We start from the raw sequence: 27,716 nt of genomic DNA on the forward strand, positions 1-27,716 counted from the left end.
CTTTGCATAGTTGATCATAGGGCTATTCATAATGGACTCCAACATTTGTCAATTAAATGCCATAAAATTTGTCCATTGCATCATATTTATGGATCTCATTTTTAGTTGTGATTCTAGAATAATTTTGCTAAAACAGTGACCTTGAAACAAATCAAGCATGGGGTAAATATAATGCCCATCACGCTGCCCATTTTGTGAATCGGTAACTTGATCACGAATTCTGCCAACAATGGATCAAAGATGTATTATGAATCCAATATTCAAAACAATGCAAATAGCCCAATCACGCCTGTATAACAGTTATAACCATACAAGAGGTCACGATTTCTGATCATCTATGGGAATGTATGAGTATCCACTCAAAGTAAGCAAGAATGGTTTACAATATCAATTGGCTAATTTTTGTTATTGGACGTTCATTTGATGGGAAGTGGGAATGTGTGCCGATATTCTATTGCTTCTAATGTATAATTAATAATGAAGATTCCAATAAGCTTAATCTACCATTCCATCATGGAGGGGAGTGTACATATAGGGATTGTAAGTAGTATAAGATCCATTTGAGAGTGGTAACCCTGAGTGGGGCAGGGAGGTTGAATGGTGGCTGTCACTTTCTCGCTCTTGGGCTTGATGGATAGGTTCCATGTGCCCTGTACGATCTCCCATGGTGCTTCATAATGAGGATGGGTTCTTTGAAAAAGCCTTGAGGAAATCTCGTGTACATTAGGATTATATAATAATGATTAGAATTTTCTTTGGAACATTGTTGAAGTATGTGTTTGTTTAACTATTGATAACTAACTTGGTGCGGGCTTTAAACCAAGGTATTAATCCAGACCTCGTTTAGGGGTCCTAGTGAAAATTAAGTGAAGTTCTAATAGGGAACATTATGCTCTCCCTCTCCCTCTCTATCTCCCTTTTCCCCTTCTCTCTTTCTATCTCTCTCTCTACATCTATCTATTTGTCTCTCTTTTCCTCTCTCGCTCTATCTGCATCTACTTCTAGACATGTCTTAGTCTCTTTGCCCATTCATCTCTCCTCTCATCTCTTTCTCTCCCTCTCTAGCTTCCTCTTCCTCAACCTCTGTATCTCTCTCTCTCTCTCTCATGGACATCAAAAACGTATGTCAAAAATAGACCAAAATTTTCCCCATTTCACCTTCCACTCCTCTTTGGCGTACCCATCACACACCAATAGCAATTACTGGTTAGTACCAATGCCAGAAAAAAAAAAGGGCAGAGATCACTGAGATCGAACAACCTTAAGACATTTTCACTGCCTAACTCTGATGTGAGATGGCAATACATACCAAATTGTCTCAAAAAACAGGATAATTTTTTTCCATGTTGTGCATTGTGGTGCTAGAAATCAACTCATGCATCTAAGACAAGACATAGAACTGCTTGTACCAAATTAAGTAGTCTATCATTAATTTGCAAACATTTCACCGTCAAACCATTTTTTTTTGTAGAATCTTTTGGAAGTTTTATGCTACACTGACAATTTTACCATAAAATTTGTAATTCTGAAAACACTGCGGTTGAGTTCAATATTTCCTGAGCTTTTTAATACGTGTCTACTAATTACACAGATGCTGAAATCAATACACATTAAGGTTGAGTTTATCCTGTTAAACATTTGTAAGTATTACTGTACAGAAGCTTCATTTTAACCAATGATAGAAATGCTTGCAATTGCCTTGTGCATCTGCACAAAGGTTCAATTAATGTTCTGCATTCAGCTACCGTGTCTGATTTTGAAGATAAGTTTCTATCAGATTATATGCTGGAAAGAATTGTTGCTGGCTTTTAACCAAGGTTGCTGACTGATTTGTGGGTCAATTCAATAGAAATAAAAATAAAATTTAATAACTAAATAAAGAAATACTAACACAGATCAATAAAATATTAAAAGTAACACTACAAGAAATTTGAAACGGCAAAGAGGTCAAAGGATTTCAGATCTAGAAATAAGGCCTAAAAACCACCCTTCCATTGACGGACATATACTCCTCTGTTACGCATTACTATTTTGTGTTTCAGTTTTACTGCACGAAACTTCTTCTTATGCTTAAATTGCTTTAATGTGTGCCATTCTTCCTGGCTGGTTACTGTTCACTAATTCATTGTCCTTAAGTTGTTGCACTGTTTCGAAAGGAGAGTTTAATCATGTCTTACAGACTCAAATAATAAGCTTAAAAAGGCAAACCTTGAGACATGCATTCATTCATGTTGTGACTTATGGCAAAGAGGATACATAATTCTCTGCGAAGTTCTGCATACAATATATAAGTGTTTTTATTAGGGTTCTAGGTTACTTCCAATAGTTTAATGCTTCCCAATCGCTTTATATGATTCTACCTTTATATGCTAATTTAACCGCATTTCTATTGGGACATCTTTCATTGCAACTTGTTTTTTGTAATTAGTGCAAGGGAGTAGTACTCATGGCTGTGCAAAGTTTTGGGATGGAAGATTGTCACAAAGTGTTAAGTGAATGCCGCCTTTGTCAAGGCTCTTTAAGCAATGATGTTGGGGTGATATTAGAGTGGATGCAAAACTCCATTAATGGGTCTTAAATATATCTTTATATATGTATTACTGATACTCTAAGATGTATGTGGGCATGTTTTGGAAGAGGGTAGCCAGCTCATCTCACATGTTAATTTTGTAGTAGAATTTATAGGTAGTCTAAGGCCATCACTCTATTATCAAATTTATATTTTGTTCTCCTTTTTTTCTTAATGTTGAGTATATTTTGTTGTTACAATACTTGGAGGATTCCACTCCAGTATTGCGTTTGGTCTATCATTTTGTACATTTTTTAGATATATCATATCTGTTTATCATTGAATATTTTGCTTAAATAGAAACTGTAAGATCGTAATTCCAATGCAGCATTCACCTGAGTTTTTGGTTCTGTAGCTTTTTGTCTCCATTCCTCTAAAATTGCCTGCACTAGACCCTGCATGGAATTATCCGAACTCTGTACATTTCAAGCTTTGGCATTATCGGTGGTCACAAGCATAATTATGACTGATTTTTTTGATTTATCTATGCTCATCGTACCTACTTAAATGCTTACCTTGTTATAAAAGACTGCATTGCACTATTGTTAATTAGTTCATGGCTTGATTTTTTTGGTGATACTATATCCAATACATTTAACAAGTTAATACATATCCAAACTAAATGTACTGGATATGGTGTTACATGTCTTTGGGAAAGGGAGGGCTCTGGTTTCAATAAATCCTATTTGCTCCTATACTTTTGCTTCCATGCTTGTTGATTTATAGCTACAAACCAATGCTAAATGCACAATTTTTCACATTCATCTGCATATCTTTTCATTTTGAATTCTGTACGGATTCCTTCATATATTACAATTCAAGTTGTTTTATCAATCATTAAAATCAACAGTTAGAGCAAGCACTAATTATCTAATTGGAAATTTCTTAAACAGGAGCCTCGGTTAGGTAGATGGGGTCGCATTCAAGCTGCTCGCAACGGTGTTGCTTTGTACCCTATAGATATTTCATGATGAGCATGAGGAGAAAATTGGAATTATCGTATCATATCTTTGTTGCTTCTCTCAGTGATATGCCTGGTATGTACATTAGTGTATAGGAGAACTTGGTGCATGTTTTGGGAAATCCTTTATAGCAACACATTCTCCTAATTTGTCAATGTTTGCTTTATGTCTAAGGTCGTCTGCCGCATTTTAAGTTTCAAGCACCAAGATCGTTCTGACCCCTAACTGTGGCCGACCAGAATATTTTATTCGGGAATATATCAAATGTATTTTTAGGAAGTTGGCTTGGCATGAGACGTAGTGCAGAGAGAATTTTCTAATTTTGTCCTCTCAATCTATGCATTCTTTTATTTGTTGTAAAGCCAATGTAATTTTGTAGTAGATATGAAAAAAATTGCTTAATGATTTAATCTTTTTAATACACCTCTAGAAGTTGCCTTCTTGAGGTCAATTTTGAGAAACCTGAATCTACATCAGGTGCCATGCAAATTCGCCAGATTTTATCAAATTTTAGGCTATATCTAAATGGGCCTCGCAAAATAATTTTACATAGAAGGTGAATTGTATGGCCTATCAGTCCATGTCTCATTATTTAGTGGAGTTGGATTCTACTGAACATTATGTATTTTGGCATTTCTCATATTTAACTTTTTTGTAATACAGAAAATGTGCTCGATCTTTACTTGTATCATAAAGAATTATGTCATCAAATTGTCAAACAAGGTGACTGACACATGAGGTTGGTAGTACAAAATTACATTAAAGTCGCAAAAAATTAAAGAATGGATTTCACAACATAAAAATGCAATGTGCTGTAACATATAACTCACGAAACCATAATCAGGAGCTGGTGATAAATTGAATGGCTGTATGTTACTGCATGTGTGGCACCTTTTATGCTGAAATCAATCGTCGTATTATTTTTGGCATTTTAACGTTATGGTGTTATATAATGTGTAATGTAGATCAAAGTTAAATATGTAGTTCTTTATCAGCTGAAGACCACATTGGACTACACGGATGGCATCCTTTTCAAGTTTAAATCAATTGGTGTCAATTTTCATTGTAACTATATGTTTTATACTTTTTGCAATTTAGATTAATGTTAAATTTGGAGTTCAAGTGCAGTAAAATAAGCAATGGGCATTGTATGGCACACATGCAAGGAGTTACAATTCACCGTGGCTATTAGAGAATACAATGAGTGCCGGTCACGACAATAACCAATAGTATTCCACATTACACAAAGAAGCAAAGTTCCACTCAGTGGTAGAGAACTGCACATATCAGAATATTGCATGTGGGGTGAACTTTATGATTTTACATTTTGAGCTTATTTGCATGCTATTTCCATAGCTATACATTTGAAGATTGACAACATTAGTTGGCTTTTGATTTGCATGCTTTTATGCAAAGTCTTGTTGAGTCTATTGGTGCAAAAATAGTGACAATCACTTAAAATCATTGTTGTTGATTTGTAAGGGCATGACATAATTTGCTTCATCAAATTGTAAATGATGACACGCACACACAAAAACTAGGCAAGGTTAGTTTCTCCATTCATCAAACCTTGAGATGAATAGATTTAAAGGCTTGGAGCAAAGATGAAGGATGACAATAATCCAAATTTTTTGCCCTAGGATGATGAAATAATGTTAATATCATATTCTTTGAATGATACAGAAAGTGAAAAATGAATTGATACTTTGCCAATTGTGGATGGTAGAGAACTTGTGCTCTTGTAAGAGGTCAAAAGTTCAAATCTGTAGTGGGGAGGGGTTGTACACCTTATATTAAAAGCATTAATATAAGCACAATAAGAATAGCAATCGACCAAAGAGTACTATCCTAGGGTGATGAAATAATGTTTTTGATTAACTAAAATAGGGTTTGAAGGGTGCTTGAAACCTTGTACAAGCCTAAAGTTTTCAATGAGTGCATAAACAAAAGGTACAATAAATAAATGCAGAACTAGTCACCCCCCAATCTAAGGGTAACCATGGTGACAAAAAGCCAGTCACCAGGCAAAAGAAAAGATCCAGCTAGGAGGCAGGGCCAGATACATCACGATTTGTCCTTTGATTTAGAGCCTCCCTTGCATGATCGAAGATTCATTTTTAAGGAGTAGATGGCCTAGTTTTCTTTCTTTTTACTGCATTCCAACTATCCTCCACCTTAGTTGCTTCAGCAATCCGATCTCCAGAAGAAACAGAACAATGGAACCCAAGAGAATTCGAGAAAACAACAATCTCCCTAGAAGAACCCAAAGCCAATTGGCCCCCCACTGAAACAGGAGGAAAGTCCGGAACAAGGGCGAGGCCAAGAGAGGGAACAGGGTCCTGGCCCCCAATAGGACCACGAGGAACAACAAACTCCTCCATCGAAGAATCATCTGCAAGGGAGACATTCGTAGACAAGGGTAGAACAGAGGAGGTCTCCAAAGAAGGGGCCACAAGAGAGCCATTTGAGACAACAGTCGTGGCAACCACCAAAGAGTCCTAAGGAGAGTCACCATCCCCAACAGAGGGGGCTTTGAGGATAGTGTAATGATCATTCGACACATTCTTCCACCAAGGAGACTTCTTCTGTCTAGGTTTTTCAGAGGAGCAGCAAGGTGACCGGTCTTGTGGCACTTCCTGCATCGAAAAGGGATACCTTCGTAATCAAGACACTGGATCCAAGATCCAATTAGAGAGGCCAAACAAATCTTCGCTGAGAGACCTTTGGAGATGTTGACCTCAACTAGGATCCGAGCATAAGTGGTGCTATACACATTGGAAGAAGCATAAGTGATGAAATAATGTTAATATCATATTCTTTGAATGTTAAAAAAAGCTAAAACAATGATTCAATACTCAACTTTAGATGGTGGGAAACTTGTGTTCTTGTAAGAGAGGTCACGAGTTAAAATGTATAGGAGATAGGGTTTGCACATCTTATATTAGAGGTGCAATAACACGTCTCCTAGATATTTAAGTATGAGGTAGTCTTGTATAATGGATTATAAATGACCTATGTGCTATGCCATTTCAATGTTCAAAATAAAATAAAGTTCATCCTTCATAAACATAGCATACAATTTAAATACCCCAACTCTAGATGGTGAGAAACTTGTGTTCTTGTAAGAGAAGTCACGAATTCAAATGTATGAGAGATAGGGTTTGTACAACTAATATTGGAAGTGCAATCAGATGTCTCCTACATATTGAAGTATGAGGTAGGCTTGTGCAATGGATTATAAATGACCTATGCTCTCTCATTTCAATGTTTAAAATAAAATAAATTTTTTCCTCCATAAATATAGCACACAATTTAAATATTCTCACAAGCCAATCAATTTGTGACTACCAAATAAGTTAATTAATATATATATATATATATATATATTAACATAATTGATATTTTACATATAAATTTTAAAAAAGTACAAATAGAATCAAACCTAAATTAAATAATTTATTATTATCATTTAATAATAAAACACTAGACGCACATAAATCAATAAAGTAAAATAAGGATTGTAACATAACCATCAATATTTTTAAATATATTGATGTACATATATACCTGCTTTATGTTTTGTGCCTTACTCTTTTATTTAAGATTTGTACTCTTAGTAATTTCTCTAAAATCACGTTGAATATGGGCAAACTAATATTTCTCTTTTATACGCCTTTCAATTAATAAAGTCTTCCACCTAAATAATTTGTATTCATTGGATTATTATTTTCCTCATCTCTATCTACGTCATAATTTCTTCCATTATTTGAACTTATCTATCCTTCTCGAGATATTTAGTTTTGAATAATTCTTCCATTCGAAGGAAGATTGGATTGCCTAATCTTAGAAAGGTACATATTAAGACCGATGTTGACATCCCACCGCCTTTAGTCCTTTAGTGGATCTCTTTACTATGGTTGGAGAATGGAAAGTTATCTTGCATTTATAGATATAAATTCTTATTTGTTTTATCAAGTATAATTAGTATCAAATTTGAATAATTTCTATAATGTAAGTATTAAAAACAATATGTAAAAAGATTGTTTTCTTAGGATGTTTTTATTTTAAAGTTTTTATAGAGCACATCAATATAATTATTCAAGTAATCTAACAATATCTTAAATTTACTATATGATCTGGATTTGTGTTGATATAGTATCTAAAGTCTTATGTGATCATTTCTTTTGAAAAGCTTGGGGAATACTTGATATTTAAAGATAACGCAAGGGACTCAACAATGGTGATGCTAATCGACCAAGGCTTGTATGAGTTTCTTGTTCACTTAATTTTTTGACATTCTCTTTTTGCTATATATCAATGGATCACTAATATCCAGAAGCTTATTTTGAAGGAAATCTTAGAAATTTATCCTTGTGTTAGTGGCTTCTCAATTGTGTATTGTGATCATATTGAGGACTGTAATGCAATTCTCCACAATCTAAATGCATGGGAACAATATCTTTTGGTCAAACTGTGACCATTTTTTTGATCTTTCTGTAGAATCATTCTATATTCAATTTGGTTTGGGTTCAACATCTCCCACTACATTATTGTAGTGATTCTTGTTTTGAGGTGATTGGTGATGCATTAGGTTACATTTGGATATTGACAATTACTCCATATTTCATCCACAACATTTACACATATTTTGGTAGATTTAAACATATAAAAGGATCTACCACAAAATTAAAGCCCAGCGTGGATGACCAAATTAGGTTTCTCATGTACTAGCAAAGAACTACACGTTTGTTGTTGGTGATGTTACACCATTAGGCATGTGGTCATTGATTGCCCTAATCCCAAATCCAATGAAAAGTTTGTTGCAAGTCGGTGTTAAGAGGTTGCCCCAAACCACTACACAGTTGACTATCCAATTGAGGTTACACACATTGCATCTAAGTTTGAGCAAGGACAACATTTCTTAGTTGAAAGTGAGTAATGATCTTAAGAGATCTAACATGGATGCTTGCACTTATCTTCATTGTGATTTTGTCATTTGTTGGTTGGTGATTCTTATTGTATGCTCAGACTTATAGGACTTAGAGATGACATACAATTTCTCAGGCAATGTGTTATGCTCATGTGTTGTGTTATTCTTCCAATAAATCTTGTTTATATGTAAGATTAATTATGATTGTTGATAGTAGTTATAATGTTGGATAATGTGTTCCTGACTTTATTTATGCGAACTAGGAAATAGAGCTATATCCTTTGATTACACCAAGGAAAGTGGACCCACTTGGTTCAAGCTCATATTTGATTGAAAAGGTTTTAGCAGAAGGTGAATTAGATACTACTTCATTGAGTTGAAAATGACAATTTAAAATGACTAAAATGGATCTCAAATTGTCTAATACATTAGGCACATTACTTTATGGTCTAGAATCAATATTTATAGGGTCAATTAAAGATTGGCCTTTATTAATTTCTACATCTTTGAGCTCATTCATCTCAAAATTGATATCCTCATGTGAATGAATTGTAACAAGGATTCTAGCTATAAACAAATTTGATTCTCTAACTGTGAAAGAATTGATCATCAACAAATTTCTTGTCTTTGTTCCTCTTAGTTCTTGGCTCTTTCTTCCTTGGAACATCTGGTCTAACTTCCCCAATCATTCTATGTATAACATCATCAATTTTGCGGTAACTTCCTTTGCTTCTCGATTGTGAAAATACTTATTCTTCTTTTAGCTTGCTCCAACATGTTACATATCTCATCGATAGTGATTAAATGGAGTATTATAGGTAGTGATGCTTCACTAATCTTCCAATTTTTGTCTAAAGCAATCGATCTCTCCTCCAATATACCATATCAATGCTCGAGTAATTGATCTTCAATTTCAACCAAGGTTCTACTAAAATTTATCAATTGATCAATAACTCATTTATCTAACTTTCTTTTATCCTCTTTATTAGACAATTGATTACACTTTAATAGGAACTAAGATACCATACTTAACTACTTTACCAAGTATTTTAAAAATTGTATTTTTATTCTTGCCCACATCAGTTTATCAATTGATAATACAATTGGCCCAAACACAAATTAGTATACTGAGAGGGGGAGGGGGGTGAATTAATATACTATACTAGTTTCAACTTTTTTGCTTATATCACACTTCACACCAGTCTACAGGTTTGTGCTTGCTACAACTTAACTAGTTAGAATTAAGTAAAAACAATGAACATGAACGTAGCAACACATAACACAATATTTATCTCATGGAAATCCGGCTAGGGTAAAAACTACAGTGTGTAAGTCGATCCTCACAAAGCTTGCACTCTCCTAAAGTGCGCCTGGTCAATCTTATCTGTGTTAAAAGATTACAAAGACATTGTTAAGGGATTTTGATGAGGCCTATAAAAATCTTGCCCTATTAGGAGCAACCCTGTCAAAGGACTTTGGAACACAAGTTAATGTGTCACCCTGTTAGGGAATTTGACGCAAGAACCCTGTTAGGGTCCACTCTCAATGAGATTTTCTGTTATAGAGATTAGTAAACAATAGGGATTGATCTAATAAAATAGCTACTACACTTAGCTTGGAAATAGATCCCTCTTCAGCCATTCTGACACATTTGGAACTATGCTCCATCTTCTCTTGGCTAAACAACTTCATACACGATCACTTGTGGACTTGGCTCTGCTCACTCTCGCACATGATCACACTTGTGTTGTTTTGGCTCACTACATTATCCTCAACACATTCTTAGGTGTAAGATCTTCCCTCACTTTGTCACTTTCTTCACACTTTTAGATTACACTTATCTTGACTCTTTGGCTAATCAATCAACAATCTCGTTGCAGTAGTGCGTCACTCTTGTTAGATGTAGTATGTTTGTATAGGAGTCATGGGTGTCTTGTGTCTTCGATGACTTTCTTTTGTTGGAAAGAATTCAAATTTGAATTCTTTCGACCATTCCTTGATATGTCAACCCCATCACCATTAAGTGCAATGATGAGTGCAGTTCTACCCACTTGGTGACATCGCAGTCATTAGTATCTTGCTTCATGTTTTTCTTGCTAACTTGGCCAAGCCATCTTTCATAGTCACTAGTTGATTTGACATTCTTTCTACTTGACATCCTTCAACAGATTCTCTCTTCACTTAGCATAATTCCATCTAAGTGGATCTCTTTTGTCATTGCCTCTACTAGGCTTGTACTTCATCTTTCTCTGATCACCCCTGTGAACTAGAGTCACACCTATAAGATTAATGTGCCTTTTTGGCCATTACTTCCTACTAGTCTTGGTTCCTTCTTGTGCCTTGACATCAATGAAAACATCTTCATAACATCATCATTACTTCCTACCAATCTTGGTTCCTTCTTATGCCTTGACATCAATGAAAACATCTTCATAACATCATCATTACTTCCTACCAGTCTTGGTTCCTTCTTGTTCTTGATCCTTTGTGGGTTTACTTAGACTTAAGGGTAAAAGCACAAACATGTGTCACCCTTTTATAAAGGAAAATGATATCAAAATTTAAACTGTTCAAATTTAATGACAGAAAAGGGACATTTGTGTTTAAAATTTGAAGATGATGTAAACTAATGAAATGTGTAAAATTGGATGAAGTTTATGCCTATAATTTTTTATCATTTTAAAAAATTTTTAAGTCTATTTTTAAATTATTTTAAAATGTTGAAAATATACAGTTTTGTTCGCACCAAACAAATATATGCAAATGATCATATGCTGGTCTAATTTAAACTATGTTATAGTGGACTTGTATACCTAGAGGACAAAAAAAGATTTTAAACTTATATGTTTCAAGTTATAAGTGTTCAAAGTCGAACTTGTCAGAAATTGACAGTTTTTTTTCCCGCCAAACTTTTTCTATCAAATATACACATTTAAAAAAAAAAAATTACATATTCTTGAAGATGACTCTCTCCTGGAGAGGTACACATAAAGTTTTTATTTTTTGAACATGATTTACTATTTTTTTTCTTTTTTTGAACAAACATTTTGTTGAATTTTAAAAGACCTACTCGTAATATTTTATAAATATAACATACTTAAAATAATCAAAATACCACAAAATTTATATGAACATAATCTTGACCCCAAGCTCGTCAAAAGGGTATTTTTAGTTTTTAGAAAAACTTCATTTTGTATGGAGAAATTAGTATTGAAAGTGAAAAGTTTCGAGAAATTGCATCTTTTGTTTGTGTGGCTGCCACTTAGGATGACACATAGACAGTTATGACCAAACCCCTTTCGACCACAACTCTTTTGGCTGTAACGGTTTCGGCCGTAACCCTTATCGGCCCCAAAAAATCGCTACTGGTTACATTGGTGGTTTCATATAAAATAATTTTCTTTTAATTTCAATTTATAATAACTGCACAATAAATTGCAAAATTTAAAGGAGCATTTTCAAAAATAAATATTTTTTTGAAGCCGTGTTTATCAATTGTTTCGTGGAGTTTAATGACAATTACAAAGGATCGTCAATAAGGTATTTTTTTTCACCTAGTTATTTTTATGTACTCTATATTGAAGTATTGAAATATATTTCTAGTGGAATCTAAATTAAAGGATCGTCAAAGTATTGAATAGGTAATAAAAAGGCTAGATCAAGGAAATACGACAGAATAAGAGATGACAAAATGAAGGGTCATACAAAACGTAATCAAAACCAACCTATCGAAGTTAATGAAGAAGATGAGATTCATGAAGAGGACAAGATTCATGAAGATGAACAAATTGATAGTTTTAATGATAGAAACATATTATTAGGTGTAGGAAATTTGATGGATATGGATGAGGACCTATTTTATAGTCGAATTCCATCTACAAAAATGGCAAAAGAGAACACTATTAAAAAGTATTGTCAAAACATGTGGGATGAATATTTCAAAAACAAAAGTATATTTGGAAAGACACAATTATTTGTCAAGTTATTTAGGAGAAAATATATGAGGCCTGTTTTGGAGTTGTTGGGTGTTGATAACAGGAAAAACCATGCACATAATGTTAATAAAATAATAGTTAAAAATTTGCAAACTGCTTATAACAAAATTGACAACACAACTCAAGGAGGTGATTTGAGTGCTACATATAGAGCGTTGATGACTATTATATCTAGTAGAAAGTTAACACATAGAAAACAAGTACGTGCAATTTTTGATTTACTACATATATCTAGAACTATTCAAAGATACATTAGGAGGAGAAATATGTTAGATGAAAACATTGAGAATATTTGGGTGAATATTTGCAGAGCTCCTCGAAAAGACAGAATTTTTGAAGATATAAAAAAATATAGATTATTGAATTTGGGACCACATCGTCTCGTGTTTCTTCCAATAGACATGATACTCTACAAATTAAAGATCAAGAGACAGGGGTAAAAATTGAACATCCAAAACATTTTATAGATATAACACAAAGTGAATTATTTCAAATATTCAAGCAAAAATTTTCAAATGTGAAAATATGTTAGAGAATGTTTGAGAGCCTACATCCTTCCTTTGTATGCATAAATAAGAAACGTAAAACTTGGTGTTGTCAAAACCATATTGAATTTGGTCTACACTTGTAATCATAAAAAAAGGTTATGGCAGTACTTGATCCAAATTTGGTCATCCTTAGCAGTACATCACAATTTGTGAAGTCTATGTTTCGTGATATACTAGAAGATTTAGATGAGTTCAAAGTACAGTGCATCATAAATCAATGTCCAGATTATGGAGATTTATCTAAATTTCCATCGCAAATTGAGAATATTGATGAATCAACAACAGTTTCATGCATGAGATATGAATATGAGACATACCAAAATAAGACAGGAGTTGAATCCAAAAAAAATGTATTGAAGGAGAGTGGAATGCGGTATGATGAGTTTGCGAACAACTTTCGTCCATTGATATATCTACATATCCAACATTGTCATGGTGCACGATGGCAAGCTAGACAATTTTGTGATTCAAAAAATTGTTTTCCACTTGGTTGTATTCTAGTTGTAGATTTCTCTGAGAACTATACATTTTCACCTCAAACAGAGCTTCAAGGAAAATATTTTCATTTTGAACAAGTTGCAATATTTGTGCAAGTGGTTTATAGACATGCAAAATTTGAGGTGGATGAGATAGAAAGTTCGGAGAAAAATGAACACATTATCATCAAGGAGGTTCATTTCTATATTAGTGATGATAGAGTTCATGATAGGAGCTATGTTGCTCATTTTTTGCAATGATCTCTCAAGATCTTAAAAATTGTCGAATAAATTTTTCAGAGCAATGGATCTGGTCTGGTGGTTGTGTAGGTTAGTGTATGTATGTGTACATTTTTATTTAACTTTAAATTCGAAACTTAAATTGATTTGTACACATATTTCAATTTGATTTCTATATATTTTTATTTTTAATAATCTCATTTCATGAACTCACAAGACAACTTAAATCTGCAAAAGGATTTAATTGGTTAGCCATGCAACTTGCTAGAAGAAATGTTAGTTTTTTGTGGAACTGCTTTGAAAGTGGACATGGAAAAGGGGAGCACGATGGAGCAAGAGCATGTATAAAGTGCGCACTTAAACAACATGAATTTGTAGGTACATATGTACATACATTTAGTGTGTTCTTGATCTACTTATAGAATATATACATGTATAAATTATGTCTAGAGAGACACACGTGCGCGCGCACACACACACACCCACACACACAGATTTAATTTTTTTTAAATTATATATACATGCATGTTACACATGTAGAAGTTATGAAAACCAACTTCATAGATCACGAAAAACACCTCCATGCAAATAACCTGTACTGAAGAGAAGCCAGAAAAGGAAAAAATAGAGTTTGGAAAATCTCAATGGTGTGAGAGCAAAATTGTATTCCAAGTTATGAAAACAAAAAGTACAAAAGTTCAACCTTAATGGTGAACGAAACCCTAAAGGGAAAGAAAACTAGGTTTGCACATTATAATTAATATAAAATATTAATTATATGCACCTAAGAGAAAGCTTAAGTAACTAGAGTAATAAAGAACTTGATTAATTAAATCAACATGATCTATAAATTAATAAGAAAAACAAATAATTACTCTAACACCCTACCTTAAGTAAAGCTCAGGAGGAAGCTAACCTAGCATGCCGTCTTTTATAACAAGGTAAGCATTTAAGTAGGTATGATGAGCATAGATAAATCATAAAAATCAGTCATAGTTATGCTTGTGACCACCGATAATGCCAAAGCTTCAATTGTACAGAGTTCGGATAATTCCATGCAGGGTTTGGTGCAGGCAATTTGAGAGGAATGGAGACAAAAAGCTGCAGAACCAAAAACTTAGGTGAATGCTGCATTGGAATTACGATCTTACAGTTTATATTTAGGCAAAATATTCAATGATAAACAGATATGATATATCTAAAAAATGTACAAAATGATAGACCAAACACAATACTGGAGTGGAATCCTCCAAGTATTGTAACAACAAAATATACCCAACATTAAGAAAAAAAGCAGAACATAATATAAATTTGATAATAGAGTGATGGCCTTAGACTACCTATAAATTCTACTACAAAATTAACATGTGAGATGAGTTGGCTGCCCTCTTCCAAAACATGCCCACATACATCTTAGAGTATCAGTAATACATATATAAAGATATATTTAAGACCCATTAATGGAGTTTTGCATCCACTCTAATATCACCCCAACATCATTGCTTAAAGAGCCTTGACAAAGGCGGCATTCACTTAACACTTTGTGACAATCTTCCATCCCAAATCTTTGCACAACCATGAGTATTACTTAAATTAATTGTATTTTAAGTATTTTAGTAATTAAATTAATTGTTTTTTAAGTGTTTTAGTAATCAAATTAATTATTTTAAAGTGTTTTAGTAATCAAATTAATATTATTTTAAGTGTTTTAGTAGTTGATTATTTAGATTAGTTAATTTTTTTAATATAGTTAGATCATATGTTAGATAAAGAGCTATATAGTATTTTTTAATTAAGTATTTACTTAATTTCATAAATGTAGATTTTACATCAAACATAGAAAACTCAAGTTGAGACCTAGATAACTAAATTAATTACATTTGAGAAAAAATTAACATAGTAGAAACCTATATAGATAAAGTTAACATGCAGTGAAACATTAGGTAGAACTAAACTATAATAACTTAGATAGTTGTTCAAACTTGAAAACTTAAAATTTAACCAATTTCAAATTTAGAAAACTTGGAAACTATAATTCAACATACATGTACATGAAACTTAAAAAACTTGTTCAGACCTCAAGATAGCTAAAAATTAGTTACATATTAGAAAGCATTAACATAGTAAACCTATGTACTTTAACATGTAGTCAAAAATTAGGTAGAAGAAAGTTGACTTAATTTCAAATTAGTTTTTTATCACACATGCACATGTGCATATTTTTTGTTCACATATATGAGCTAGACACATCAAGTTGATATATATTTATAAAAGTGTGTTAAATAAAATGATGATCTATATTTTTTAGTTACATTCAACTTTATACACGTTTTGAATTAAATTAAATTTTCAATTTTATATTTACTTACATATATCTTAACTCTGCATTTATCGGCATAGATCTTCTTTGCATATCATTATGACATCTGGTACTAGTGGTGCACCTACATCCTCAGAGGAGGCTAGTGTTCAGGGAGGGGGTCATAGTGTTGAGTCAGGTACAACATGTAGACCTACATCATCCTCTAAGGAGAGACAACATTTATTTAGAGACACAGTTGCTAGATTATCTCATGCTGTAGAGTTTCTTGATTCTACACTTTTGGCTTCTACCACTCTCCCTAACAGGGAGAAAATTGTTTCTATGAGAGATGAGTTATGCCATATGATTTAGACGATAGAGGCATACAACCCATATGATGAAATCAGTATTGAGACTTTTTACTCTTCTCTTTCTCATAGTGTCACTGGCACTGTGAAGTATACACAGATTGTTAGAGAGGTCTCCATCGCTATGGTGAAGAGTATGTTTCCCTTTTATACAAATAGGTCTAGGCTTGGAGGTTATTTGGCTTTAAAGTGTATGGATTAGCTTGTTGCACCATTTATATATCCTCGTTGGTTAGTTACTCATCACAGGTGGCTATAGATGGATGAGTTTCCTCTTTATTTATGCAAACAATTGTTTGCAAAATTTTATTTACATCATGATGTAGATTATACAAATTTTTCAAGTCATGTTGGACAGGGCCTCGATAGATTATCAGAGAGATTTAGACTTGCAGACACCCCTACACCCGTTAGTAAACGAGCAATGATGGGTCCAAACCTTTTGGTCATGCTAAGAGCTCCACAGATGGTTGTTGTAGGTATGACTATTCTAGATGATACAATCCAACTCAAATCTATTCTAGCATTGCCACAGTTACTACACAGTTACAGGAGATGTCTTCAGATCGATGTGGTAGATATATGTTATGATCTCGTGGTACCATTCTGAGAGCTACACCCTCTAGCACAGGAGTTGATGATGTGTATGTGATAGCAGATATAACATCTCCACTGAAGGTTTCTGCTATATTAGATGTGGATGAATTGTGTTGTATGGCATCCTATTTAGCATCTGATCTTCTTGGTTTATATCACTCTTAGTGACATTGGTGGACACATCAGCCATATTCTCTCACGCATAGCAAGATCACTGGGTTCACAGAGACAGGAGGATATCCTTGCACCTTCTACAACACCTGCTCCTATACGGGGCCCTACAGCACCCACCCCCCACCTACTGCTCAGGATCTTGTACCACCTTCTAAAGCACCCCCCCATAATCAGGCCCCCACAGTACAACGAAGTTTATTTACCACTATGCTTTCAGATGAGGTAGTCAACCTGGACCAAGCTACTTTATCACTTTATGATTCAGATATCAATCAGATTGGCAAAGCATTACATGATGCTATGGTAAATATAAATTTATATATGTTTAAATTTACTTGTTACTATAATTTACACTTATAAGTTTAACGTGTACTTGAGCTTTTATACATGTACTTAAAGACATACATATATTCAAGTGATTCAATCTGACTTGTGTACATACATTTGTTCTATAGGGTCTTAGTGATAGTGCGTTGGATTTTTGAGATCTTCAGACCCCAATAGATCCTGCACAACATGAGTCACAGGTATGTTGCATTTTTTAATATATATTTGATTCATATATATATATATATATATATATATATATATATATATATATATATATATATATATATATATATATATATATATATATATATATATATATATATATATATATATATATATATATATATATATATATATATATATATATATATATATATATATATATGCACGTACATAATTTTATATAATATAACAAATTTTGTTCATTTGACACAGGGTTCAGACCCAAATCATAGTGCGTCTTGGGATCATGGATCAGAGGGGAATGTGGTTAATCTCATTCTAGATGTCTATTTCATTGATTTGTTGGGACATTATATATATACATGTTATTTCAGATACTTTGATTTGGAGACCTTGATGTTGTTTATATGTTATTTGGATACATTTGATGTGCCATTTTAGAGACAATTGATGTGGTATTTTGGATACATTTTACATGGGTCCATTATTTCATAGATGTGCTATTTTGTAGATGTACATGTTATGTTCATGTTGAATGTATTTATGTTTTCAATATTGATATTTTTATTTCATAGATCATGTGTTATTTTGTACATGTGTTACAACATTTAATCAATAAATTGTATACATATTTAAGAACATAAAGCTCACTAGTAAAGAATACATGTGTTACAAGATTTAACCAATAAATTTAATACATATTTAAGAACATAAAGAGTATTAGTAAAGAATACATGTGTTACAACATTTAATCAATAAATTGTACACATATTTAAGAACATAAAGAGTACTAGTAAAGATTACATGTGTTACAACATTTAATCAATAAATTATATACATATTTAAGAACATAAAGCTCACTAGTAAAGAATACATGTGTTACAACATTTAATCAATAAATTTAATATATATTTAAGAACATAAAGAGTACTAGTAAAGAAAACATGTGTTACAACATTTAATCACTAAATTGTATACATATAAGAACACAAATAATACATACAAACGTAAAGAATGTAATACATGAGCTATAGAATCTAATAAGAGTGTGTTTAATTAGTAAAGGGGTTTTCCTAATTGGATGTCTTAAGGGGAAAGTTCTTAGAATGGGATGTCTTAAGTCTTTGTCTTAAGGGGAAGTCTTATGGGAGGGTCTTAAGGGGAAGTCTTATGGGGAGGTCATAAGGGGAAGTCCTAATGGGATGTCTTAAGGGGTTGTCTTAAGGGGAAGTCTTAAGGGGAGATCCTAAGGGGAAGTCGTAATGGAATGTCTTAAGGAGAGGTCCTAAGGGGAAGTCCTAATGGAATATCTTAAGGGGTTGTCTTAAGGGGAAGTCTTAAGAGGAGGTTCTAAGGGGAAGTCCTAATGAGATGTCTTAAGGGGTTGTCTTAAGGGGAAGTCTTAAGGGGAGGTCCAAAGAGGAAGTCCTAATGGGATGTATACATATATATACATCAAACCATACACAAGATATAAATAACAATACATGTAACTTATAATTTGTACCATATATCCAAGATCCATGATCAAATGTATATAAATTTATAAAACATATATCCAAAATGATGTGTATGTAGTAAATATGTAAGTATGAGAGTTGTATATAGAAAATAAGTACAAATAGCTAAAGTAGAGCTCCACAAACATTTTATTGTTAGGATCCTCTCTATTTTTAATTATCTCTAGAATATTATCATGTTCTTCAATAGACAGTTTCCACTTTTGATTTCCATGATGTCCTCTTCTTGGTATTGTGTCAAATTGCAACTTTGTCGCTATAACTTGGTTACTGTATTGTAAAAAAAATTGTCCAAGCATGTATTCAATAAATTCAATACCACTATTGGTTATCCTATTTTGTTGATAATATGTTCCTTCAACAACAATTGATCCAATTGGATATGACTGTCCATCAACATCTATAGTTCCTTCTAGTAACTTGTGTTTTGCTTTTGTGCATCTTAGAAGATAATAGTCTACATTTTCTACATTATCTGCTAAGGCTTGGACAGCAAAAATATCTCCTACATTTACATAAAAATAGACATGTTTATAAAGTGAAAACTTTAATATATATATATATATATATATATATATATATATATAAGTTTTTTTTAATGAGCATACATGTGTGTGTGTGTGTGTGTGTGTGTGTGTGTGTGTGTGTGTGTAATACATGCCACAAACCTGCCATAACTGAATTAGAAACACACTCATAATCAACTAAATATACAGGATCATGAATGTCAATGTCAATGTCAGCATCTTCAAAAGGAGGCTTTCTGACTATGTGCTTCAAATCCCAATGTGAAACATATCCATTCGTAATATTTTCAAATAAACTCATTGGATTGTCCTTCATGTAGTCATCACAAAAACATGATTTCTCTCATACTTTAATCACTGGAGGCTTGTGGTGTCCTATAGTCACCACTTGATGTAAACTTCTAATACTAGAAATCATTTGGCAATTGTAATGATTAGATTGATCTATATCTAAACATACAAATACAGATAATTTAATTTAAAACTTGAATTATAAAAATATACATATGTAAATATTATATCAAATAAATAATGTATATATAATATTTTCCTTTCACTTCCCAAAAATAGCACTTATTGTGTTCAATATCTCGAGTAGCAAAATGATCTTTGCACCATTCAACAATTTCATTCACACTCTTTATCCTATTACTTAAATGTGTTGTTAGAGTAATTATTTATTTTGCTTATTAATTAGATCGTATTGATTTAATTAATCAAGTTCTTTATTACTCTAGTTACTTAAGCTTTCTCTTAGATGCATATAATTAATATTTTATATTAATTATAATGCACAAACCTAATTTTCTTTGCCTTTAGGGTTTTGTTCACCTTTAAGGTTGAACTTTTGTACCTTTTATTTTCATAACATGGAATACAATTTTTCTCTCACACCATTGAGATTTTCCAAGCTCTGCTTTTTCCTTTTTTGATTTCTCTTCAGTACAGGTTATTTGCATGCATGTGTTCTTGGCGATTTATGAAGTTGGTTTTGACAACTTTTACATGGTATCAGAGCGTCCTTACTGCTTCCTGGTTTACAGAGTTTGAAGCCATGATTAGGAGTAAAAAAACCTAGCTTTTTCAAGGTTTTTTCCTTCAATCAAGAGGACATTTTTTTGGCTCACTTTGGGCCCAAATAGATGTTGCCATTACAGTCAGAATCCATATAAAATTTTTGTTTTTTGACTACTATAGCGTTAGGCAAATTTTTTTTGCCTCCTGGAAGGTCGTACAAATGCATTTATTGCAAAAAATTTTTAAAATGGTTTAAAAAATGGTCGTACAGGCTACTCCACCCATTGGCCACCCCGCCACTATTGGAGCATAGCCTGCGCTCAGCTCATGCTCAGTCGACACCGAATGCGTAGCCGCAGTGCTAGCCACTCCAGGCCACCTCCGACGATCGCCCTCCAGCCACATCCACTCAACCCCATCGCTATCAACACTAGTGGCACCACCAAGATCCACCACCGCCACTACAACCTCTGCCAGTGACACCGTTGATAACCCCTGTGCAGGCATGATGTAGGCATGAAATCATTTTCAGACTAGAATACATCAACATCACGACTGATTATGTCATCTTTTCGATGAGCCACATCATTTTTTGGCACCAATTTTTTTACCTTGCTAACATCATCAATCTGACAGTTGATGTCATCATTCTAATGGCTGAAATTTTTTTCAACGATGGTCATGTCTGTAATTTTCCAATGAGCTTGTCTATTGTAGCAACAGTTGCTTTTTTGGCCATAATTTGAGAAAATGGAGGTCTTTTTTCAATTCGAAAGAAGCATCAAAATGCTGGTTCCAAGACAAAGATAATGATGCTAGTTTCATTCCATTTTGAGTCTATTTGAGCTCCCACTTTTTGTGTTGAAGAAGAGGCTTCAATTTCCTCTCACTCTGCATCCAGAATCCAGGTTCTTTTCTCAATTTTTGTGCTTTCAATAGTTGTTGCTTTGGTTTTTGAGGGATATATTTATCCATTGTGGGGGTAACCATTTTCTTTTCTATAATTTACTTCAAAATCGACCCTTCTACTTTCGTCTTTTTCTCTCAATGTCGAACCCCTCTATGGCCTGGCTAACGCCACACAACTATCACAATTGGAAAGCACACATGACTCAACTTCTTATGTCACGTGGCTTATGGTCATGTCTGGATGAAAATGAACCTATCCTGTAGCACCCTTTTGAGGTTCTTCAGCATAGGAACAAAATGGATGAGGCCATGGGATTGATTGCAGTGAACATCTCTAATAGTCTATTGTTTCACCTGGATGGTTTAACCACTCCTCAGGCTATTTAGACCAAGTTTCACAACTTGCTTGGCATAGTGAATGAGTTTCGGGTACTACAACTTGATGCAGAGTTGACTTCTTTGACACCTACTAGCTTGCCCACCATTGAGGACTTCTTGATGAAGTTTAAAACTCTACATACAGTTTTGCAGGGATGTGGGAAAAACAAAATAGATGATGAGTGTATTTTTTTTATACTCTCAAAGTTGCGAGGACAGTGTCAGTTCTTTTCTTCCACTTTCTACTCCACTATGGATGCCTTGGGTAACAGACATCAGATGCCTTCTTTTGAGACATTTTGTCATCGATTGACATGGGAACAGGAAAAGATCCAATAGATGGATGCCTCTGGCTCTTCCATCCAAGCATTGGTTGCTTAGACTTCTCAGGGGAAACATTCAACAGTTGGTTACCTCATGTGCTCCTTGTGCTACTTCATAGATTGTTGTTGGAAACTCATCACATCTTTCAGTCGTAGGTTCTAGTTATCTTGCATTAGCTGGGGGTTCTCTTTAGGATGTTCTTTTTGTCCTTGACATATTGACAAACGTATTGTCTATTTATTAGATTTGCCACTCTGGCTTTGGTAAGACAGTTGAGTTCTCACCACATGATGTGTTTATTCGGGACTTACTTAATTCTGAGTTGATTGTGGCCACTGGGAGTGTTGACTATGCATCTCACCTCTACAGATTTGATGGATTTGAGTCTTCTCATGACACAAGTTCTTTTCTTATAGCACATGTAGATCCAGTAAGTAGACTTTGGCATGAGCATTTTGGCCATGTCAATTACAGATATCTTCAGCAGATGAGCACACATGCACTTGTTCTTGGGCTTCCCTAGATTTCCTACACAAATGGTGTTTGTTAGGGTTGTGCTCTTGGAAAACAACATAGGGATCCTTTTCCTCATGGACAAGCCACTCGTGCTTTGGCACCATTGGAGTTGATTTATAATGACCTCATGTCATTTCCAACTCCTTTTCAGGTGCTAGATATGTGCTTATTTTCATTGATGACTTCTCCAGATGTACATGGGTGTACTTTTTGAAGTACAACTCTGATGTCTTTGATTCATTTCAAGTATTTAAGACATTTATTAAGAAGTAGTCTAGTCTTTCTATTTGGCAGATATGCACAAATAATGGGGGGAGTATGTGAACCAAGCTTTCAAGGATGTTTGCTCTGAACATGGTCTTCAACATTAGTTTTCAATGCCCTACACCCCTCAACAGAATGGTGTGGCCGAGAGAAAGAACAGAACCCTACGGGAGATGGCTAATTGTATGATTCAGTCTAGGTCCATAGGTTCATGTTTTTAGGTAGAGGTAGTCAATTGTGCCAACTATATTCAGAATTGGATGCCTCACAAGGCAGTTCAACTAATGACTCCTGAGGAGGCTTGGTCTCATGTCGAGAATGATGTATCTTCATTTTGAGTTTTTGGTAGTGAAGCATGGGCATTTATACCAGATGCTCAGAGGAGAGCAATGGAGCAGAAGAGCTGACACCTCATTTTTGTTGGCTACTATGAGGATGTTAAGGTCTACAGGTTGTTTGATCCTGATTCTAGAGAGGTCCTATTTCAATAGTGTTAGTTTGTGGTGACTAATCAAGAAAGTATTGTACATACTTCATAAATTATTTGGTACTATTCGTAGATTCACCACTAAAGTAATGGCTAATATTTGCCAATTTATGGTTGACATGTAGTAACCCTAAAGTGATTTAATACTTGTATGAAAGGGCTTAGGGTTAGGGTTTTTTTATAGTTGTGATGTGAAATTGGTTCTTGCGGTGGTATTGAGCTGTAAGGGATTACGGATTGTAATCAGGTAGTAATCACTGGATCATAAAAATATAAGACTTGTTGTTTGGTGGACATAGCCCATGCATTGGGTGAACCACATTAAATCTTGGTGTCTTGTGTTCTTTTTTCTGTGTAATCTATTATTTTTCTGTTATTAGTTATATTTGCATGAAATTGTTATTTATGTTCATGGTTTAATGCTAACAGACGAGATGTCCAGTTTAATGATTTCATGAACTCCATTGCTCAACGTTCTTGTCAAGAAAAAGTTTTCTCGCACATGATACCTTCAAATTCATCCTCCCAATTATTACCTTAGCCAAAAAGATAATTTTATCAATCCAATAAATAAATTTAAATGAAGAAGGGAAATACCTTGAAGCAAGAAGACGCTGCACACGGCCGCTCTCTTCGAGCTGCTCCTGCTGAAGAATCTCAGCAACAAGCGAATCCCGTTTACCCCTCCGCCCTTCTTCATCTTAATCTTCTTCATTTTCCTCATCCTGATCTTTTGTTATTTCCCTAATTTTGTCCATATAAGCTTTGGCCAACTTAAGTCGCTTATCATCAGCAGTCTCTGTATCTTCCAAGGCGACGTCTTCATCTTCTTCCTCCCCATTTCTGTCAACAAAATCGTCGTCGTCTTCTTCGTTGCTGTGAATCTCCTCCCCCTTCCCTCTTTGTCGTTTAAAGGTTTTATCGTTGAAAAATGGGTCATTGCCAATTGCAGGAGTTTTTCTTTTACTGTTACTTCCTCCTCCTCGTCCTCCTCTTCCTCCTCCTTTGGATACATTGCTCTTATGGCGCTGCTGGTTTTTCTTCATATTAAACATTTTCGAAAATCTTGATCTTTTCAGCTTTAACAATGGCGGCGCCTTCCTTCAGAAACTCTCTGGCTGCCACTGCATTTTTTCATCGGCTTAAACCTCTGAAAATAAATTTTAGGTTTTGGAGGACTGAATCTTGCCTATGCGACCGAAAAGAATTAAATTGGATGAAAGGAATTTTTTTTTAAAAAAAATTATTTAACATATACTTTTACAAATCTACATAACTATATAAATTTTACAAATTTACATAACTATATAAATATTGGTAGACATATTACAATAGTTTTCATATTAATTTGAAGTTGTTTTCATTTAATTTTTGATAACTAGTTTTAAAAATAGTTTCACATATAAATAAGAAATCTATTGATTGTACTACAAGTTGAGTATGATCTTCAAGTAGGCCTTCCTTGTGTGTAGAAGGTCATTTTATATTAATAGCATTTATTTCCTTATCCAACCTTTTTTTCTATAGGGTCTTTATTTCCCAATGGCCAACCATAATCAAAGTGTTCAATGTCTCCAAAAATCATTGGTGGTCGAACATTTGGTTTGAAGCCCTATGATCCTCACCCTAAACACGGGACTAAGAATGCTCAAAAACTTTCTATTGAAAAAATCACAAGGGTCCTTGATCCTATGTTTATTAGTAACAGATCCTCCAAAGGTGAAGGTTCCTCACCCCACAATCCTACCTCCGTGGATTAGGCATCTTTGGAAAAACATGTCATTTCACCCTTAGTCCTAGATAAGAATGGTAGCAAGGTTGGAAGTGTCCACAAGGTGACTAAGAACGAATCTAGGAATTTGGGTAGGGTTAAGAATTTAAACAGTGATACTAATATTGTAGTTTCTTGTGATGGCTTGGAAGCCCTTCAAAATATGTATGCTAAAGAGAAGAAGCTCTCTAATTTCTCCCTTGTGATCATCTTGAATCTTCCTCCCCCACCTCCCCTTTGCAAGCATTTCATTTTTGCATTTCCCCTTTATGTCTCTTCCAAGCCTGGTACCATTAAGATTCAAGAGGTAGAGCCAAGTGATGCTCCTTAAGAGATGTTTCATGCACTAAAATTAGGTAAAGAAGATATTAATGAGATCATTATTGTTCTCGTCAATGCCACTCAAGATGAACCTAGCATTTTTATTTTTAATGCTCTAAAAAAGAAGGGGAGGGAAAGGATCAAAAGGTTAAGAAACACTTTGGAAACCCCTACTCAATACTTGGACCCCTAAGAGGTTGTGATTAAGAAGAAGAGAGGGGGATTGAAGGACTCCTTTAATAACAATAAAGGGAATAAATACCAAGGAAACAACTCCCAAGCTTCTATAAGAGCTTTTATAACACTCATGGATATTGATTTTTAAGGTTGCCTGTGGACTTGAAATGTACTTCATGGAATGTCATCGGCCTTGATTCCCCTAATAGGAAATATATTATTAAAATATTTCTTATGATGAATAGAGGAAAAGATGTTATCCTTCTCCAAGAAATTCAAGTTGTTGATTTTTATCAAGATGTATCCCTAAAATGCATCTCAAAAGATCTCAAATACTTCATCACATCTCGCCATAAAGGAAAAGTGGGGTTGTCATTTTAGTTGGCCCTAAGTGGAGCAAACATATTACCAATTGGGAATGTCCTCCTTGTCACAGATTAATCTAAATAATTTGGATCATTTTTAGATATAGTCATGAAAAGATTGGCACCTATAATGTATATGCAGAAAATGACCACATAGAAAGAACTGAGTTGTGGAAATGGATGTTCCAACTAAGAAACAATTCATGGATTTTTGGAAATGACATTAATATGATTGAACCCCCTTAAAATGAGGTTAAAGGGTGTCATTTTGACTAGAATGGTGCAAACAGATACTTTTGGTATAAAAAGATCATTAAACACAAGCTCTTTGGCAATTTGGATAGCAATAAGACTAAAAAAAAAGCTATATTGTATACTGAGTCCAATCTTTAACTAGGGGATAAAACAACCTTTTGCAAATTGGATAGATTCTATGTTGATAAAGATAAATTCAAAAGGTTAGAAGTGAATGGCACTAGATCCTATTATTTTAAACTTCTTGGGTCCATTACACAAGGTTGTGACAGAGGACCATCGTGGGTGTAAGACCAATCTTGCATCACCCAAAAATATTTTCTTTCTGTTTATTGAATAAGGGTTGTCTTACTGTAGAGTTGTTGTTTCTAGAGATTTTCTACTTAGTAAATTAGTCATACAAGCTCGAAATGTCCTAATTTCAGAGGTGGATGTTCATCTTGGATATATCAGCCTATCAATTAAGGCTTAGTCCCATATGATAAGTATTTGTGGATTTATTAGGTATTTTTGGTGTGTAATTTTGGTATAAAAACTTCAAGCTCACCGTTGAAGCCCTTGGAGACTCTAGATGAGCTTCGAAATGGGGTCAATTGGACCTTCTGTGTGTAAAGCCTTGCAAATCTTAAGCCAAGGATTATGAAAAGTGGTTATAATAGCCAAGTAGAGAAACGGTCCGAAATTATGGCCTTCTGAAGAAGGGTTGACCAAAATTTCAAAAATAAGTGTCAAAAGTGTATCAGGCCTACTCTATATGGAATTTTAAAGTTAGTTAGTCTCAAGGGTTAGGGTTTGATGTCTAGAAACTTATAATGTTTGCTTATGGATTTGATTGTGTTTGTTTTGTTTAGCACCAACGTTTCGGATCACACTCTGTGACCCATCATCAGGATGAGAGAATGCAAGAATGGAATAGTATGATTACTATTCCATTCTTGCATTCTCTCATCCTGATGATGGGTCACAGAGTGTGATCCGAAACATTGATGCTAAACAAAACAAACACAATCAAATCCAGAACTATTCCATTCTTGCATCCTCTCATACTGATGATGGATCACAGAGTGTGATATGAAATGTTGATGCTAAAAAAAGCAAACACAACCAAATCCGGAAGCAAAAATTATATGTTTAATGGATTGTGGAAATCTAATAAGATTGGTCTAGAAACTTCTCGGTTGGTGTAAATATGTCTATTTAAAGAATGTTCG

At 34.0% G+C, this 27,716-nt stretch overlaps 1 protein-coding gene across 1 annotated transcript in view; it reads left to right on the plus strand.

Annotated features, from left to right (window-relative positions):
• LOC149575981 (U3 snoRNP-associated protein-like EMB2271) overlaps nucleotides 1-3,657 on the plus strand; it is a 44,986-nt gene extending 41,329 nt beyond the window's left edge. Inside the window, exon 7 of the mRNA XM_089818969.1 lies at nucleotides 3,463-3,657. Within this exon, the coding sequence (XP_089675095.1) occupies nucleotides 3,463-3,540 (78 nt within the window). The 3' untranslated portion in view covers nucleotides 3,541-3,657. The remainder of the gene's footprint in view (nucleotides 1-3,462) is intronic.
• Nucleotides 3,658-27,716: the final 24,059 nt, after the last annotated feature.

This window comes from Cupressus sempervirens, chromosome 1, assembly GCF_028749045.1.
Source record: "Cupressus sempervirens isolate cs-2001-9-10 chromosome 1, ASM2874904v1, whole genome shotgun sequence".
Taxonomy (NCBI): domain Eukaryota; kingdom Viridiplantae; phylum Streptophyta; class Pinopsida; order Cupressales; family Cupressaceae; genus Cupressus; species Cupressus sempervirens.